Source organism: Ylistrum balloti, unplaced genomic scaffold (genome assembly GCF_031769215.1).
Source record: "Ylistrum balloti isolate Yb309-2 unplaced genomic scaffold, AGI_CSIRO_Ybal_v1 Utg370282, whole genome shotgun sequence".
Taxonomy (NCBI): domain Eukaryota; kingdom Metazoa; phylum Mollusca; class Bivalvia; order Pectinida; family Pectinidae; genus Ylistrum; species Ylistrum balloti.
Window position 1 is genome coordinate 933494 of NW_026782216.1, and position 18192 is coordinate 951685.

General features: G+C 34.3%; 1 protein-coding gene across 1 annotated transcript in view; it reads left to right on the forward strand.

The window, feature by feature from the left end:
- Positions 1 to 17745, forward strand: part of LOC132552861 (probable E3 ubiquitin-protein ligase HECTD2) — a 36917-nt gene extending 19172 nt beyond the window's left edge. Inside the window, exons 6-20 of the mRNA XM_060217051.1 lie at positions 7497 to 7542; positions 7906 to 8015; positions 9215 to 9363; positions 9717 to 9840; positions 10124 to 10220; positions 11008 to 11115; positions 11342 to 11474; positions 12204 to 12292; positions 13053 to 13214; positions 14025 to 14099; positions 14554 to 14641; positions 15735 to 15841; positions 16368 to 16483; positions 17024 to 17164; positions 17625 to 17745. Of these exons, the coding sequence (XP_060073034.1) occupies positions 7497 to 7542; positions 7906 to 8015; positions 9215 to 9363; positions 9717 to 9840; positions 10124 to 10220; positions 11008 to 11115; positions 11342 to 11474; positions 12204 to 12292; positions 13053 to 13214; positions 14025 to 14099; positions 14554 to 14641; positions 15735 to 15841; positions 16368 to 16483; positions 17024 to 17164; positions 17625 to 17745 (1666 nt within the window). The remainder of the gene's footprint in view (positions 1 to 7496; positions 7543 to 7905; positions 8016 to 9214; positions 9364 to 9716; positions 9841 to 10123; positions 10221 to 11007; positions 11116 to 11341; positions 11475 to 12203; positions 12293 to 13052; positions 13215 to 14024; positions 14100 to 14553; positions 14642 to 15734; positions 15842 to 16367; positions 16484 to 17023; positions 17165 to 17624) is intronic.
- Positions 17746 to 18192: the final 447 nt, after the last annotated feature.

Below are 18192 nucleotides of genomic sequence, written 5' to 3' on the forward strand. Positions count from 1 at the left end.
GTGTTGCTTGGTGTACCAGGCCGGGTCTACCATGGTCTATTGGAACCATCTGTTTAGATTCGATTGAAGACACCATTCTCACAAAACATTTTCGTGATTAGAAAATGAGGTTACAAAAACCTGATTGAAGATCTTGATGAAACGACTCTAATAGGTTTTCCTATCGCGTGTAATGGAATACATGTAGAACAAAATACTTACTAATTTATAAGTATGTGCACTCATGTGACGTAGGTAGATACATTGTGCCGCACGATCAATATACCTTTATACGTATATTTCATATACCTGGGTACCTCATGGGATTAAACCCAGACAGGTATATGTCTATAATGGTCTTCCTAAAACCTTTAAGCTTGTTATTTTACATTTTTTGCTGTAGTTGTTGAGAAAATATATATACCTGTTAAAAAGCCCACCCTGACTTCTCTCTAATTTTATATTTGAAAAATTTAGGTAATTTTGATCTGTGTTTGAATTCTGAAATCATTAAGGATATCTGTTGTTTTATATAATACTTACAACAATTTAGGTAATTTTGATCTGTGTTTGAATTCTGAAATCATTAAGGATATCTGTTGTTTTATATAATACTTACAACAATTTAGGTAATTTTGATCTGTGTTTGAATTCTGAAATCATTAAGGATATCTGTTGTTATTATACAACAATTTAGGTAATTATATTTACAACTGTTGTTTTATATAAACTATAGTTATCTGTTGTTTTACATTATATTTACAACAAACTATAGTTACAGATTACCAGACACACCTGTAGTGTAATCATTATTTTTTCTGTTGTTTATCTCCAAACCAAATGATCAACAACAATAAAACATTTGTGAAAAATGTCCAATAATTTTTACCCAATGTCTCCCAGTTGCCCTCACTATCTTAAGGGTTTGGGGTAGGAGGGAAGGGGGCGAGTGAAGGATATATAGCTGATTCTGTCCCATAATGTCCCATCCTAAATCAGTAACATACCTATGTCCCATCCTGAATCAGTAACATACCAATATCCCATCCTGCATCAGTAACATACCAATGTCCCATCCTGCATCAGTAACATACCAATGTCCCATCCTGAATCAGTAACATACCAATGTCCCATCCTGAATCAGTAACATACCAATGTCCCATCCTAAATCAGTAACATACCAATGTCCCATCCTGCATCAGTAACATACCAATGTCCCATCCTGCATCAGTAACATACCAATGTCCCATCCTGCATCAGTAACATACCAATGTCCCATCCTGAATCAGTAACATACCAATGTCCCATCCTGAATCAGTAACATACCAATGTCCCATCCTGAATCAGTAACATACCAATGTCCCATCCTAAATCAGTAACATACCAATGTCCCATCCTGCATCAGTAACATACCTATGTCCCATCCTAAATCAGTAACATACCAATGTCCCATCCTGCATCAGTAACATACCAATGTCCCATCCTGAATCAGTAACATACCAATGTCCCATCCTGCATCAGTAACATACCAATGTCCCATCCTGAATCAGTAACATACCAATGTCCCATCCTGCATCTGTAACATACCAATGTCCCATCCTGAATCAGTAACATACCAATGTCCCATCCTGCATCAGTAACATACCAATGTCCCATCCTGAATCAGTAACATACCAATGTCCCATCCTGAATCAGTAACATACCAATGTCCCATCCTGAATCAGTAACATACCAATGTCCCATCCTGCATCAGTAACATACCAATGTCCCATCCTGCATCAGTAACATACCAATGTCCCATCCTGAATCAGTAACATACCAATGTCCCATCCTGAATCAGTAACATACCAATGTCCCATCCTGAATCAGTAACATACCAATGTCCCAACCTGCATCAGTAACATACCAATGTCCCATCCTGAATCAGTAACATACCAATGTCCCATCCTGAATCAGTAACATACCAATGTCCCATCCTGAATCAGTAACATACCAATGTCCCATCCTGAATCAGTAACATACCAATGTCCCATCCTGCATCAGTAACATACCAATGTCCCATCCTGCATCAGTAACATACCTTGAAATCATCTGAACAGAATTTGGTTCCTATTTACTCATTTTGTTTATAATCATAGTTTATTTCACAAATGGCTTTGAAAATATATTCATTCAACCTATGATATTGTCTATTATCAATTAAGCAATTGGTTTTGTTTTCTATTAAAACTAAAAAAGGATAGAAGAGAGCCGGATGCATTGGTAAGACCTAGAAGTGTTGGTGTCATCATTATATAGCTGTATTTCACTTAGTGGTCTGTAAACTTGATCACTTGTCATTTTTAAGAAGTCCTGATATTCTTGCAGAATAATTACAGTGTTCACTTGTCAAGTTTCTTTCATTCCATATTAAATCAGAAACAAATTTGACGTCACAGATTTCATAATTCATCAATTACTCAAAGTGTTTTATAATTTTCAAAGAACAGAAAAATAATTATGAAAAAAAAGTAATCATGATTATTATAGAAACTTAAATTCCTTGGCCTTATATCTGTTATTATCGTAATACCAGTACCAATATGGAAAAGAAAAGAAAAAATAAAACAGATAATTTTAGTTTTTTTTCATTTCTAACTAAATGAAGATCATGGCTGCCATTTTATTTGTTAGTCAAATATGTGAATCACAAATATAGAGTATTTTATATTTGGGCTATATTGTCACTCTCACTGTCAAACTTCACTATGTTTTATCTTGAACCTTCTCTCCTTTCACTATTCCCTGGGTCAAGCCCCTTTACTGCCTAAATATCCACCAGACTGTCACCCTCAGCCTAATATGTAATATATAATGTGACTGACATTTCAGCTCTCCTCTTTTTCCTAATCCCAACCCTTCCACCCAATATGATTAGCTGTACCCATTAGTTCAATAGGCCTCCTCACATATACCTGGGTACTTCTAGTATATCATATATAAACACACCTGTAACTTTCACCATTGGCGTTGCTATCTTTATTCCCTCCACCCCAACACCTTAAACACTCATGGCTCATGGACTACTTGTATCTTGTGTTTTAATGTTACCTTCATCACTTCCCCATCCTCCCTACTCTCCTCTGCTTTTTAATCTTACTCACACTCATAATCACCTAGTGTAACCTCCATCATCTATAACCCTACGCACACTATCTCTAGTGTAACCTCCACTCATAATCACCTAGTGTAACCTCCATCACCCCCTCCCCCTCCCTCATCTCTATAACCCTACTCACACTCATAATCACCTAGTGTAACCTCCATCACCCCCTCACTACCCTCTTGTATTTTCTAACCCTACTCACACTTATACTTACCTGGTGTTATCTCTCTCACCCTCCCTCATCTCTATAACCCTACTCACACTTATACTTACCTGTGTTACTTACCTGGTGTTATCCCCCTCCCTCATCTCTATAACCCTACTCACACTTATACTTACCTGGTGTTATCTCTCTCTCCCTCCCTGTACTTTATAACCCTACTCACACTTATAATTACCTGGTGTTATCACCCTCCCTCCCTATAACCCCTCACACATCTGGTGTTATCTATAACCCTACTCACACTTATAATTACCTGGTGTTATCCCACTCCCTCATCTCTATAACCCTACTCACACTTATACTTACCTGGTGTTATCTCCCCCTCCCTCATCTCTATAACCCTACTCACACTTATACTTACCTGGTGTTATCCCCCTCCCTCATCTCTATAACCCTACTCACACTTATAATTACCTGGTGTTATCCCCCTCCCTCATCTCTATAACCCTACTCACACTTATAATTACCTGGTGTTATCTCTCTCACCCTCCCTCATCTCTATAACCCTACTCACACTTATACTTACCTGGTGTTATCCCCCTCCGTCATCTCTATAACCCTACTCACACTTATAATTACCTGGTGTTATCTCTCTCACCCTCCCTCATCTCTATAACCCTACTCACACTTATAATTACCTGGTGTTATCCCCCCTCATCTCTATAACCCTACTCACACTTATAATTACCTGGTGTTATCTCTCTCACCCTCCCTCATCTCTATAACCCTACTCACACTTATAATTACCTGGTGTTATCCCCCTCCCTCATCTCTATAACCCTACTCACACTTATAATTACCTGGTGTTATCTCTCTCACCCTCCCTCATCTCTATAACCCTACTCACACTTATACTTACCTGGTGTTATCCCCCTCCCTCATCTCTATAACCCTACTCACACTTATAATTACCTGGTGTTATCTCTCTCACCCTCCCTCATCTCTATAACCCTACTCACACACTTATACTTACCTGGTGTTATCCCCCTCCCTCATCTCTATAACCCTACTCACACTTATACTTACCTGGTGTTATCTCTCTCACCCTCCCTCATCTCTATAACCCTACTCACACTTATAATTACCTGGTGTTATCTCCGTCCCTCATCTCTATAACCCTACTCACACTTATAATTACCTGGTGTTATCTCTCTCACCCTCCATCATCTCTATAACCCTACTCACACTTATATTACCTGGTGTTATCTCTCCCCTCCCTCATCTCTATAACCCTACTCACACTTATAATTACCTGGTGTTATCTCCGTCCCTCATCTCTATAACCCTACTCACACTTATACTTACCTGGTGTTATCCCCCTCCCTCATCTCTATAACCCTACTCACACTTATACTTACCTGGTGTTATCCCCGTCCCTCATCTCTATAACCCTACTCACACTTATAATTACCTGGTGTTATCCCCCTCCCTCATCTCTATAACCCTACTCACACTTATAATTACCTGGTGTTATCCCCCCTCATCTCTATAACCCTACTCACACTTATACTTACCTGGTGTTATCTCTCTCACCCTCCCTCATCTCTATAACCCTACTCACACTTATAATTACCTGGTGTTATCTCTCTCACCCTCCCTCATCTCTATAACCCTACTCACACTTATAATTACCTGGTGTTATCCCCGTCCCTCATCTCTATAACCCTACTCACACTTATACTTACCTGGTGTTATCCCCCTCCCTCATCTCTATAACCCTACTCACACTTATACTTACCTGGTGTTATCTCTCTCACCCTCCCTCATCTCTATAACCCTACTCACACTTATACTTACCTGGTGTTATCCCCGTCCCTCATCTCTATAACCCTACTCACACTTATAATTACCTGGTGTTATCCCACTCCCTCATCTATATAACCCTACTCACACTTATAATTACCTGGTGTTATCCCCCCTCATCTCTATAACCCTACTCACACTTATAATTACCTGGTGTTATCCCCCTCCCTCATCTCTATAACCCTACTCACACTTATAATTACCTGGTGTTATCCCCCTCCCTCATCTCTATAACCCTACTCACACTTATAATTACCTGGTGTTATCCCCCCCTCATCTCTATAACCCTACTCACACTTATACTTACCTGGTGTTATCCCCCTCCCTCATCTCTATAACCCTACTCACACTTATAATTACCTGGTGTTATCCCCCCTCATCTCTATAACCCTACTCACACTTAAAATTACCTGGTGTTATCCCCCTCCCTCATCTCTATAACCCTACTCACACTTATAATTACCTGGTGTTATCTCCGTCCCTCATCTCTATAACCCTACTCACACTTATACTTACCTGGTGTTATCTCTCTCACCCTCCCTCATCTCTATAACCCTACTCACACTTATAATTACCTGGTGTTATCCCCCCTCATCTCTATAACCCTACTCACACTTATACTTACCTGGTGTTATCCCCCTCCGTCATCTCTATAACCCTACTCACATTTAAAATTACCTGGTGTTATCCCTCCCCACCTCCTTCATCTTTTTAACCTTACTCACATTTATAATTACCTGGTGTTTTCAAATTTCCATCTATCCAATTATTTTTTCCTTTAAACAAATACTATAATCAGATAATCACTTTCACCTCACACAAAATATATTCTGTAACAATGTATACTTTATACACCAGGAATGAATATGTATGTTAAAAGCTGCTATAGGCAGCCATTTGTTTGTTTTCATTCTGATATTTACTGACTTTTTGCAGATCCATAATATTTTTCTATATATTCCTCTGTATATGATATATACCATGTAATATATGTTTATTCCACTTTTATTTCAGGAAAAAATGTTGTTCATACATAGATGCATTAAGTAGAGTGAAATGATTGAAATATTCTAAATATCTAAATATCAAGATTTAGGTACCGGACAATTAAAAGATAAAATTATTAAATTATGTAATATTACCCAGACTTAAGATTTTTTTCACACATTGCCCTGTATTACATATATAATAATAAAATGAAGTAATTTCGAAAAAGTTTACCTGTAACTATTGAGGCTTCATATTATGATACATCGTCAGCATAGCTTTAACCTGTTGTAACTCTGAAAGGACTTTGTCTGATTAAATTTAAAAAAAAAAAAAAAATATATATATATATATATATTGACATCACAAATGTTCCATAAATTCAGATAATCAATTTCAAGTCATAATTTGGATTTAATATGACATTGTGTTACATAAATTGCCGTCTAAAATTTGTTCTTGCTAATGGTTAGATTTTCAATGTACCTACATCATTACAGAATGTAGTTTGAAACTTGTAGTACTGGATTCTTATTAAAACGGAAATGCAAGATAAAATTTGATTTCATGCTGTTTCTAAAATGACTTGAAATTCGGGTTATTCTTGTAAAGCTGTCCTGTAATGCACATGTATAATAATTTTGTTGGCATCGAGGTTCAGATTACAAATCCAGGGAGGGAACTCCCATTTCCTCTCTGCTTCTTAAATGTTGACAGCATTCTGGTGTGAATGTATTACAACGGAATTTACAACTGTAGTCCTACTCCATTGATATTAAAATAATGCTCACGTTTGATGCTGTTGATTTCAGCGAAAGGGATGTCAATTTTTTTGCTTTAAAATTGCATGGCTTTGACCTGGTTGTCTGCAGTGTCGCAGGCTATAACGTGTCGTAGCTTCAATGTTATGCTATTTTACCATTAACAATATCACTGTAATAAAATCAATTTAACTGTTTATAGAGAAATTACCTCGGCCAACTTTCAAGGTCACAGGAATGACATAACTTTGAAAACTTTTTAAACAGCTGCAATCTCTTCTTTTTAAACTGAAAGCTAATTAAAGTCTCTGCCTTGAAAATCATAGTTTGTAATATTTTATAAAATGATTTCCATCTTTTTCTTCTTTAATCATTTTTAATTATCTAATAACATTGTAAGTACAACTTGTAAAAAAATTGTGAAATGGAGTATTGTGACCTAGCCAGCTTGATTTCTTTTTATTAAATCTATTTACCAATACAGATGAGACATGAAATCTGACACTGGTTTCATTTCACTACATTTTTTCACTGTATTTATTTCTGTTACATTTTGTTGGTATCTTTGCATGTTTGATAGAGTTTTATTTATTTTCAGGCCTCACACTAAAGATGACCTGAGAGCATACCTTATCCTCTTACAGGTAAGGAAATTTAACACTGCAGGAACTTTCAGGAATGTATGCATGTGCTTTCATCTGATCACAAATAGTTTAATAAGAAACTGACTTATTATAACTAGACACTGAAAACATAATTTACATCTCTCAGTCAGATTCATAAAATTCTCAGCAGCATAAAACATGTAGCAATTCAATCTGAGTCTTCAGTTTGCAATCATACTAGTATACATGTTTTTTCGCTGCCACTTTAAAGGGAGTTCAGTCATATTACCTACATAAAGATTGTTTTTATTCATCATTCATTCATAAAAAAATAATATTCACTGCTATTCAGGATTTCTTTTTTTTGCTCCATTTTAAACTCTGTTAAATTTGTATTTGCAGAATCCTCAGTTTGAGAATTTATCCACCTATGTGATATTTGCCCACCTACTTCGACAGATAGCTGCACTGAACGATCATGACCACCATTTTCTTGTACATTGGATGAGGAGGTACCATATAATCAAGTTGCTGATATGAAAATCTGTCCAGTCTGTAAAGTGCAGGAGTCATAATCATTTCATTTTCTAATCCTATAATATGAGATTTAGACTCCAGGCCTGTAGCCATTATGATGAAAAACTTCAAATTTGTATAGTTTCATATGAAATAAATATATTTCCTGTAGGTTCCTTTTTTTTCTTTTGACCTCACTGTAGTGAGTAGATTAGATATTTGTTTAGCTAGGACACTGTGTGATCAGCATAGATTAGATATTTGTTTAGCTAGGACACTGTGTGATCAGCATAGATTAGATATTTGTTTAGCTAGGACATTGTGTGATCAGCATAGATTAGATATTTGTTTAGCTAGGACACTGTGTGATCAGCATAGATTAGATATTTGTTTAGCTAGGACACTGTGTGATCAGTATAGATTAGATATTTGTTTAGCTAGGACACTGTGTGATCAGTATAGATTAGATATTTGTTTAGCTAGGACACTGTGTGATCAGCATAGATTAGATATTTGTTTAGCTAGGACACTGTGTGATCAGCATAGATTAGATATTTGTTTAGCTAGGACACTGTGTGATCAGCATAGATTAGATATTTGTTTAGCTAGGACACTGTGTGATCAGCATAGATTAGATATTTGTTTAGCTAGGACATTGTGTGATCAGTAGTTCACTGGATGATAAATCTCTCAAACAAACAAGATACCATCTGACGTTTTAATGATTTCACTTCTTCACTTTTATAAATGTGTTTATGATATTTGCCAATATTTTTCTAAATATTATTTCTATCAATCTGATCTCAAGGAATATATTACTTGTAAAATATTAATTTAGGCCAAATACATGAATTCATATGAAAAAAATCACTTACCAAGCCTTGAATACATTAAAACAATTGATAGAACTGGCCTTGACCTACCTGCCATATCTAACCTGAAATAATGATAATAATAATAGGGGCTAACCCAAACTATAGGATTGGATTATCTGGGCTTATAACAGAACAATAATATATTGTTTTCTGGCATCACTACATTACTATTGAAACAATTGTAGGTAGACTTGAAAAACACTGACATTCAATAGAATTATTTTAAAAAGAATTGTCACCAGTAAATGTAAGTCTTGAGCATGACTCTGTAGTGCCATAAGCAACACTTTATATTCAATCAGGTCAACTCTCTGTTACAGGTTGAAATTAGGAACATTTTCACGAATCCTGCGACGCTTACACAGTTTCATTGTACAGCGGTTGTTCCCCACTAAGCCGCAGGATTTACCTCCCCTGGCTAAGTGTACCTGGTGGATCCCAAGTGCGACTAAAGTCATGGCATTATTAAGTAAGTGCTCAGAAGAAAAACAGACATTAGCACCCTGTGATAAATCTAAGGATTTCTTCTTATTCCGAAATCAGAATTTATTTTTAAGATACCTAAAATAATTCCCTGATTTCCATTTGATGCCTTTAGAAAAAGAATTTTGTATCTTTATTTTGAAATTTGGATTAAAACCAATATTTCTACAAAAATATCTGATTCACAAATTATAACTATGATTTTCTTTTACTGTCTATTAAGTGTCTTTGATTTAACAATTTGTCCAAATGTAGAATTTCAAATTTGTTTTGATTTTTTTTTCTATCTCTTAAGCTATACTATCAGTTTTCCATAAAATGTCTTTTTATTTGTTTTAGATGCTGCCAACAATTTGTCTAGTCCCCTGTTAGTGCCAATAGCTGATTTTTACAATAGTAGCCTCGACTTTTTGGACCTCATGGCTGAGTACTATACGTGGCAGAATCCTAGTCATTGTTCAGGGTAAATTCAACTATGCAGACTTAACAAAAACTCACTATCTGAAAATGTTCATAAAGCATTGCCATGAAAACAAGCATCCTAATACATTGACTTTACCATAAATAAGCAACAGGTGATTTTTTTTTTTTTTTTTTTTTCAGTTTTCATCTTTTGAAATTTTGTATAGATGCTAAATGCTATAGATATTATTTTGATGCAATAAGATTTCAGTGTAATATCCATTTTGAACTGAGAAAACTGTATATTAGAATGACTAAACCAGTAGGTCTACTCTCTGTTTCAGGTTTTCGTTCTGTCAGTATCCATTTATCCTAAGTATATCAGCCAAAAGATCTATATTGCAGAAAGACTCAGAGCAACAAATGATAATCATGGCAAGGGTGAGTTAATTTACAGTGATTTATAGGTATTACAGTTGGGACATAGACCTTATCATGCTGGGGACATAAATCAGGGTCATTTACCTTCCTTGACATTGACCTTGCTTAGGTGAAAGGTCATCTATTGATTGGTTGACATGACCTTGACATTGACCATGCCCAAAACCATTCATGAGGTGTTTCTAAGTTTTATTTCTTAAAGTGTTTTACTTGACCTTACCTTTTAATTCAGTTTTGCACAACATGATATATCTATTAATTTACCTTGAATGCAAATATTTATATTGATTGACCTAGTTTTCCAATTTTCAGAGATATATATGATATTAATGTGATTTATTTGACCTTGAATTTTTGTCAGAGTCACCCATACATTGATTAACCTACATATACTCTGAAATTTGTTTCATTCTCAAATTGGCTTTGCAATTATTCAGGTGTAATTTTCATTGTTAATGCAAATTGATTGTGACTTTAGTCATACACATGTGTTGCATGTCAAAACAGCAGGCAGAAAACGTTTTCCATGGACATTGGCCTTGTTCACATATTCAAGGTCAAAGGGTGGAAAAAGGCCAAAGGTCAAAGGGTTAAATATAAGTTACCTGGTAATTATGCACATAGTACATTTCATCACACCAGTGTAAGTGCATCTTAAAATATTGTAATTGATATTGAATATGGAAGCAATCTTTTTATAACTGTAGAATCTATGTGTTATAGATGTTGAGGTCTCTAGTTGTCTGTGTCATTTAGAAGCTTGAACTCTTCATTTCCCTGGTTACAGAGAAGCTTGGTTGCTAAGGTACAAAGAAGACAACTACCAGATGTAGGCATGCTGTTTCTGAATCTCAATGTGAGGAGATCTCATATAGTGTCTGATTCTCTGAATGAGGTAAGGGCTAAAAATTCTTCAGCATTGTTTGTTTTCTCATAATTAATGAATGTTGAACCTGAATATATAACAAATATTGATTACTGAATATGCCTTCACTAGAGGTAAAGGTACACACTGAGCTTCATAATCTGGAATAAGAATTTTTTATCCTTGTAAATTTTACTCAGTGTTTGTGTAACAACAACTTGTTGAGTGTTGTGACACTGTCACTTATGATCAATAGATTGCGAGGAAACAGCATGACTTGAAGAAGAAATTGAAAGTGACCTTTGTTGGGGAAGCAGGTCTAGACATGGGAGGTTTGACCAAGGAGTGGTTTCTTCTGTTAATACGACAGATCTTTCAATCAGATTATGGTAAGTTTTAATCAACTCTTAAATCTGGTGTGAAGTCAGACACAGCTGTTGCATGTTAGAATTTGATATAAGTGTACAATTGAACCATCCTTTAAGCCAAGTAGGCCACTTTTTTATAATAAATACCCTGTCTATAAAGACCACTGGTTTCAGGTTTCAATGTAATACTTTTTATGGTACATGTAATTAATGGAACCTCTTTATTAAGGACACACATATATATAACAAATACCTGTCTGTAAGGGTTGTCTGTATATTACAAATACCTGTCTATAAAGGCTGCATGTGTATAACAAATACCTGCCTATAAGGGTCACATGTATATAATTAATAACTGTTTTTAAAGCTGTCTTTATATAACAAATACCTGTCTATAACGGCCTCCTGTATGAATTAATAATTACCTGTCTATAATGATCAATAGTTTCAGGTCTCAATATAAAAATAATTCCTAAAAGCTGACTCTCTAGATAAATGTCACTTGCCAAATTTCTGTTTTCTCTTGAATGACCTTTATAGACAGGTTCAATGGGATGCATGATCATTTTCTGTTGATAGAACTTTTGAAATTCAGCATAAAACTTTACTCGTTTGATGAAATATTTGTCAGGAAGGTGAAGAATTCCTTATTCAGTGATATTTTGATTGGAGAAATTGATGAAATCACACTCATAAATGGAAATTAAAAACCCTCTGATGATATACGCTGTTATGTTATTTTTTTTACAGGCATGTTCACATATGATAAAAAAGCTGGGGTTCACTGGTTTAGTTCGGCACCATGTGAGAGTTACCAGGAGTTCAACCTCATGGGAGTGGTATCCTTTTGTTTGCTACTTGTTGAAATAGTTCAAGAAATAGATTCTACCTGGAATATATTAATCTTATAAATGTCAATGGTTCTTACCGTATTTTAAAATAGAAATTTGCTAATCATTCTGTTTAGATTTTAGAAGTTTGACAATCTTATTTCTTCATCTCTTAAGAAAACATTTATTACACATGATTTAGAATTGAACATGTAATTATACAAAGGGACTTGGCATGCAAGCATTCCCTATCCCACTGTCCATATTTATGTATAAGTACTTATATATGGACTGTGAGAATTTGCAGTGTCTGTGTGATTGTCAGAAATAGAATATGGAAAATCAAATGTAGGCTATGAAGTCAAATCTTTTATTTTCTTTTTATTTTAACAGTAAATATTGATATTCTATCTTACTGTAAAATCATTCATTTTTGTGGGTTTTCATTTTCATTGATTTCCTGAATACTGTTATTCCATGAATTCATATGCCCACAAACTGTTGAAATTAGTACAAAAAGATTTGAGCTATATTTATCCAACGAAATCTTTGAAATGTCTTCTTTTATTTTTTTATTTTCTAAGCTAAAAAATTTAGTGCCAGGAAAATATTATATTTTAAAGTATTTGGTAAGTATTGTGTCAAAAAATGTTCTGTTAATACAAGTATATAATAAAAAAAGGTTTTACACATTTCTAATAGGACAAGAATTGTACAGTGCTGTTACAAACAAAGAAAAGTTGCTAAAGGGTCCTTAACTCTTGCCTAGCTGATGGGTCTAGCAGTGTACAATAGTATAAACTTGGATATACGATTTCCTTCCTGCTGCTACAAAAAGCTGCTCAGTCCAGCAGTTGTGCCATACAACAATCCCAACGCTGTTGTAGGAGTCACTCAAGTAACCATGGAAGACTTCAAACTAGTACAACCAGTGAGTATTGTCTGATGTACTGATATTACAGATTTGGAATTGCAGATACATGGAACATGTACAAAATGCAATGACAAGAAATCAAGATGTATTTAAATGGGCATCTGAAAGATTACTTACTCTCCATACAGTATGTGAACACAAATTATTGAAAAATAATCTTAATTTGCTGATTTGGTTTTGGTAAAAGTGGCAAATATTTAAGCCATAAAAAAACACCTTGACAGCATTGTAGTGTATTCTTGACTCGTTTCTTAATTCTCATGTAAATTCTGTCATTTCATAAAGTTTTCATGTTAGCTGTGATTATTTATTACATTATTGGTTTGTGTGCGAAAATTGCATAATTTTCTCACAAATTTATGATGTTACTCTCGTGAAAAATATGTTGTTACAATAAATATACGTCTGTTCACATGGGCAGATAACTCTACATGACAAAAAAGAGAGAATTATTGACTTAATGTAAGATAAGATCCTATCAAAATTGTTATTATTGAAGACCTCTTTTTCGCTCCTTAAAAAGATTGAATAACATTTTGGGGACAAGATAATACCTAGAAAATATAAGTTATAGACTTATAAAATGAAGTCTATGGGTAAAACAGGAAAAAATTTAAACTATAACAAAAAAGATATTTTTAGTATACATGTGTATATATATATTCATCAGACTTGAGTACAATCATGACAGGAAATTCAAATCTGGAACCATCAGATCAACCACATTTCTGTATATGATGCATTTTGTAATTTATACTTATATATAAACTTGGTACCTAAATCACAGTGATGGTTTGTTATGTACAGGTTGTGGCTGCAGGTTTAGAGGATCTGCTGAATTACGAGGGAGATGTAGAGGAGGATTTCTGTATGACATTTCAGGTAGGATTTAATACAAAACATTTTGGACTTTCTGTAATATATTCTATATTATGACTCATTTCTGCCAGAAATCCTCATAGTTTGAAACAGCAAAACTAGACAAGATAAGAGGGGCCATGATAGCTGAGTTTCTCAGAAGCCTAAGAAACAGACCAGTCTTTGGAGTTGTGGTTGTGACCTAGAGCAAGACCAACCCAGCAAGGGAACAAGCAAACAAAATAACACAAACTCTATTCTAAGTCTGAATTTTCATAAACACATTTAATCCGACAAACAAATCTGTAAAGTATTACAAATCTACGTTTTTGAGGGAATTGTGTTTTTTAATAGTTTTATTTTATTCTATTTCTTTTCTATTTAAGATGAAGAGTTTGATGTTAATAGAAAAAACAATCAAAAAGAATATTGTATCAAATGGCATGAAAGAAAATTGAAAATCATGCTTCTGTTCCAGATTTCTCTCACAGAGTTTGGTGATTTACGAACCGTTGATCTCAAAACTGGTGGTGCTAACATTCCTGTAACCAATAGCAATAGAAAAGGTGAGCTTTTGTAATAGAATATCAGTCAAATTAGGTAACACTGAATAAGTAATAGGTCAAGGTTTTAGATATTTGACCAGAACATGCTAGGGATGAATTATCATAACCTTGACCCAGTTTAATGGGCACATGGGTCATATTTGTTGAGATATTTGAATCTCTTATAAGCATTTGATGAGAAACATACTTGTATGAAAAAAAGATGTCATGTTTGTTAAAATGAATGAGCTGGACTCCAAGTGAATGTTACAGGGTAATTAAATTTGTTAACTGAATTGCTTATTTGATTTGATTTAGTATTTGACATTTGTCCTAACAATGTTTGATACAAAGTATGTCACATATACAGGACTATTGATACAAAGTATGTCACATATACAGGACTATGGAACAGTTTTTGATGTCCTTTGCAACAAACACACAATGTTAATGTATAAGTCAGTACCTGCATTGTCACATTAATAAGAGTTTATAATGACGTTGGTTTTGAATAATTGGATATGGTCTAGAACATTTTATGTTCACAATGATTTGTCAATAATAGAACTTACCAATGTTTAAACAACAGCATCCTCATCTAGCTAAAAAAACCATTGTTAATTTTAACAACCCACCATTTCAACAACAGATATTCATTATAGACAAATCATCGTTTATTGATTTCTCAGTATACTATTAAACGCCATTCTCAATTGGTACAAGATCTTTGTAACATTGTCACAGCTGTTTCATGAAAATTGATGCAAATATCAAATACTGAAAAACTTGACAGTTTTGTTGAAATCATTGTTTTGATATTATTTAGGATAAATCAGACTTAATGCTATCGACTGAAATGTATTTAATTAAAAAGAAAAAAAAAACAACAAAAAAATTAAACAGAATTAACACAAAAAAAAAAAACTCACAAAAAATACTTGTTATTATTCTTTATGTTTCTCCCTGTCAGACATTTCTCACTTTATTACAGAAGGAGGAGGCATTTGTGTGACTTAAATACATGAAAACTTGTGTATATATTTGTCAGTTAAAGTATTTAACACAGTGGAATCCTAGCTATATATATAACATTGAGTAACACTCTCTGTTTCAGAATATGTACAGCTGTATATAGACTGGATTATCAACAAGGCCATTTATTCTCAATTCAAAGCTTTCTACCATGGTTTTCATAGTGTCTGTGCTTCAAATGCTCTCATTGTAAGTACATAGAATCAAATTTGTATAATAAACATCAAATTCAAAAGCTAAAACCAAATTAATCACATCTGATAACTTTGACCTTACTGTGAAGTGATACTGCAAACAGTAATCAGATAACCTTGACCTTACTGTGAAGTGACACTGCAAACAATAATCAGATAACCTTGACCTTACTGTGAAGTGACACTGCAAACAATAATCAGATAACCTTGACCTTACTGTAAAATGTCACTGTATACAGTAATCAGATAACCTTGACCTTACTGTAAAATGTCACTGTATACAGTAATCAGATGACCTTGACCTTTCTATGTAGCATTCACAGTTTGAAGTAATAAGATAACCTTGCCATTACTCTGTAGTGACTCTGTATTCACGATTAGATGTCCTTGACCTTGCTGTATAGTGACAGTGTTTACAGTAATTAAATGACCTTGACATTGTTGTTTCATATTTTAGTAGCTGATGTACTTTGACCTTGATGTTTTAGCCTCTTTTTTATTACTCTGTCTTCATCATACAGATGCTAAGGCCACAGGAAGTTGAGATGTTGGTGTGTGGCAATCCTCAAATAGACATGAACCAGCTACGAAAAGTGGCAACATACGATGGTTACACAGCACAGGACTCGACCATCAGGTAGTTGATAAAACACCAATTTAGCATGTAAAATGATTTAGATTCTAGGGTCTAACTTTTAGGTACATAGGGGTTTCTGCTACAGTGAATATATGTTAGTGCTCAGTTGAGTGATTTTACTTTATCATTACAGTATGAAATAATAAAAACTGAATAACTCAGAAAATAATGCTGCTTCAAAGAGAAAACATTCTTGGACACCAAAGTTGACCATTTTCGGAAATTGCTTTTAGCAATAATACACCTGAAAAATAGAATATGAACATTGGCAAATTTGAAAACAAAGAATCTGACTTGCATAGACAATTTGGATACAAATAAAAATTTAGAAAAAAATTGAGATTTGGAAATTGAAAAATCTTTAATTGCATGTTTAATGACTTATGTAATTAGGTTAATCATTCTCTTTTGTCATTTTTTCTGTTTTAACTTTGACCGATGTGAAACAATGTTTGTAAACAATTTGGACACATTAAACTAGTTTAAGGAATGTTGTGTAATTGTTTGTTGTTTTCGATAATGTTTGTTTTGCTGTTTTAGATATTTCTGGGACACTGTCTTATCCATGACTTTTGACATGCAGAAGAAACTACTCTTGTTCACAACAGGAAGTGATCGCATCCCCATTGGAGGCATGGCTGAAATGACCTTCAAAATTTCTCGCATTGAAGGAACAGATCTGTAAGTAGAAAAATACATAGTGTATGTTACAACCATGGCATATACATAGCTGGATTACCCAGATCAATGCTGAAATAAGCCCAGGGGTCCTAGACTCAACGTCGTTACTTTTGACCAGAATTCAATGATGGGCTCATTACTGGACAAGTAAAAATGAGTAGCATTTTTGTATATCTTACTATAAACTATTTTCTATAAGAGATCAATTTCTCTGTCATATTATTTAAAAAGACAATCAATCATGCTGGTATTTAGAAATTGTTTTGATCTGAATATAAAATGCCAATGCTATTCACAGGTACTAATTATGACTATTTTTTCTGATGGAATAGCAGACTACCCATGGCAAAATAAATTGTGTCTGATAACTAGTGTGTACATACCATTACATCACTTTTCATTCATGACATGAGTTGTCTCCCTTGTGTTCCAAGTTGTGATTATCTCCCTTTTGTTTCAGCCTCCCAATGTCTCATACCTGTTTCAATCAGCTTGTTCTGCCAGCCTACCGAAGTCGTAAGGTCCTCAAGACAAAGCTTGTAACAGCCATCCACAATGCAGAGGGGTTCGGCCTGGAATGATTCAGAAGATTTGACAATGAATTTATGTTCAAATGGAGTGTTCTTTATTTTAAGATAGAAACTATATCTTGTATAATGAATATTTCAAGCAAACAATTATGTTAATGAATTATTATAGTTCACCTAGTCTATATGTTAACACATTTGTATAGAACAACCATGATATGATGATGAGGTCTTCATTAGTGGATGAGGGTCTTGACCTTGATTGGGGTTGGTGACCTCAGTCTTGATGTCATGACCTCAAAGTTGGAGTCATGACCTTGATCTGAGGGTCAACCTGGTGAAGCTTCTCATTTATATAAACACTACAATGCTATAACAGATAAGAAAAATAATTCCTACATATGGCCTTCAGCAACTGAATATCTAGACAAAGGCTATTAAAGAATTAGCTAAAATGGTGTTTTCAAGGATCAGCCAATAAGAAAAAGGACGAAAGTACCT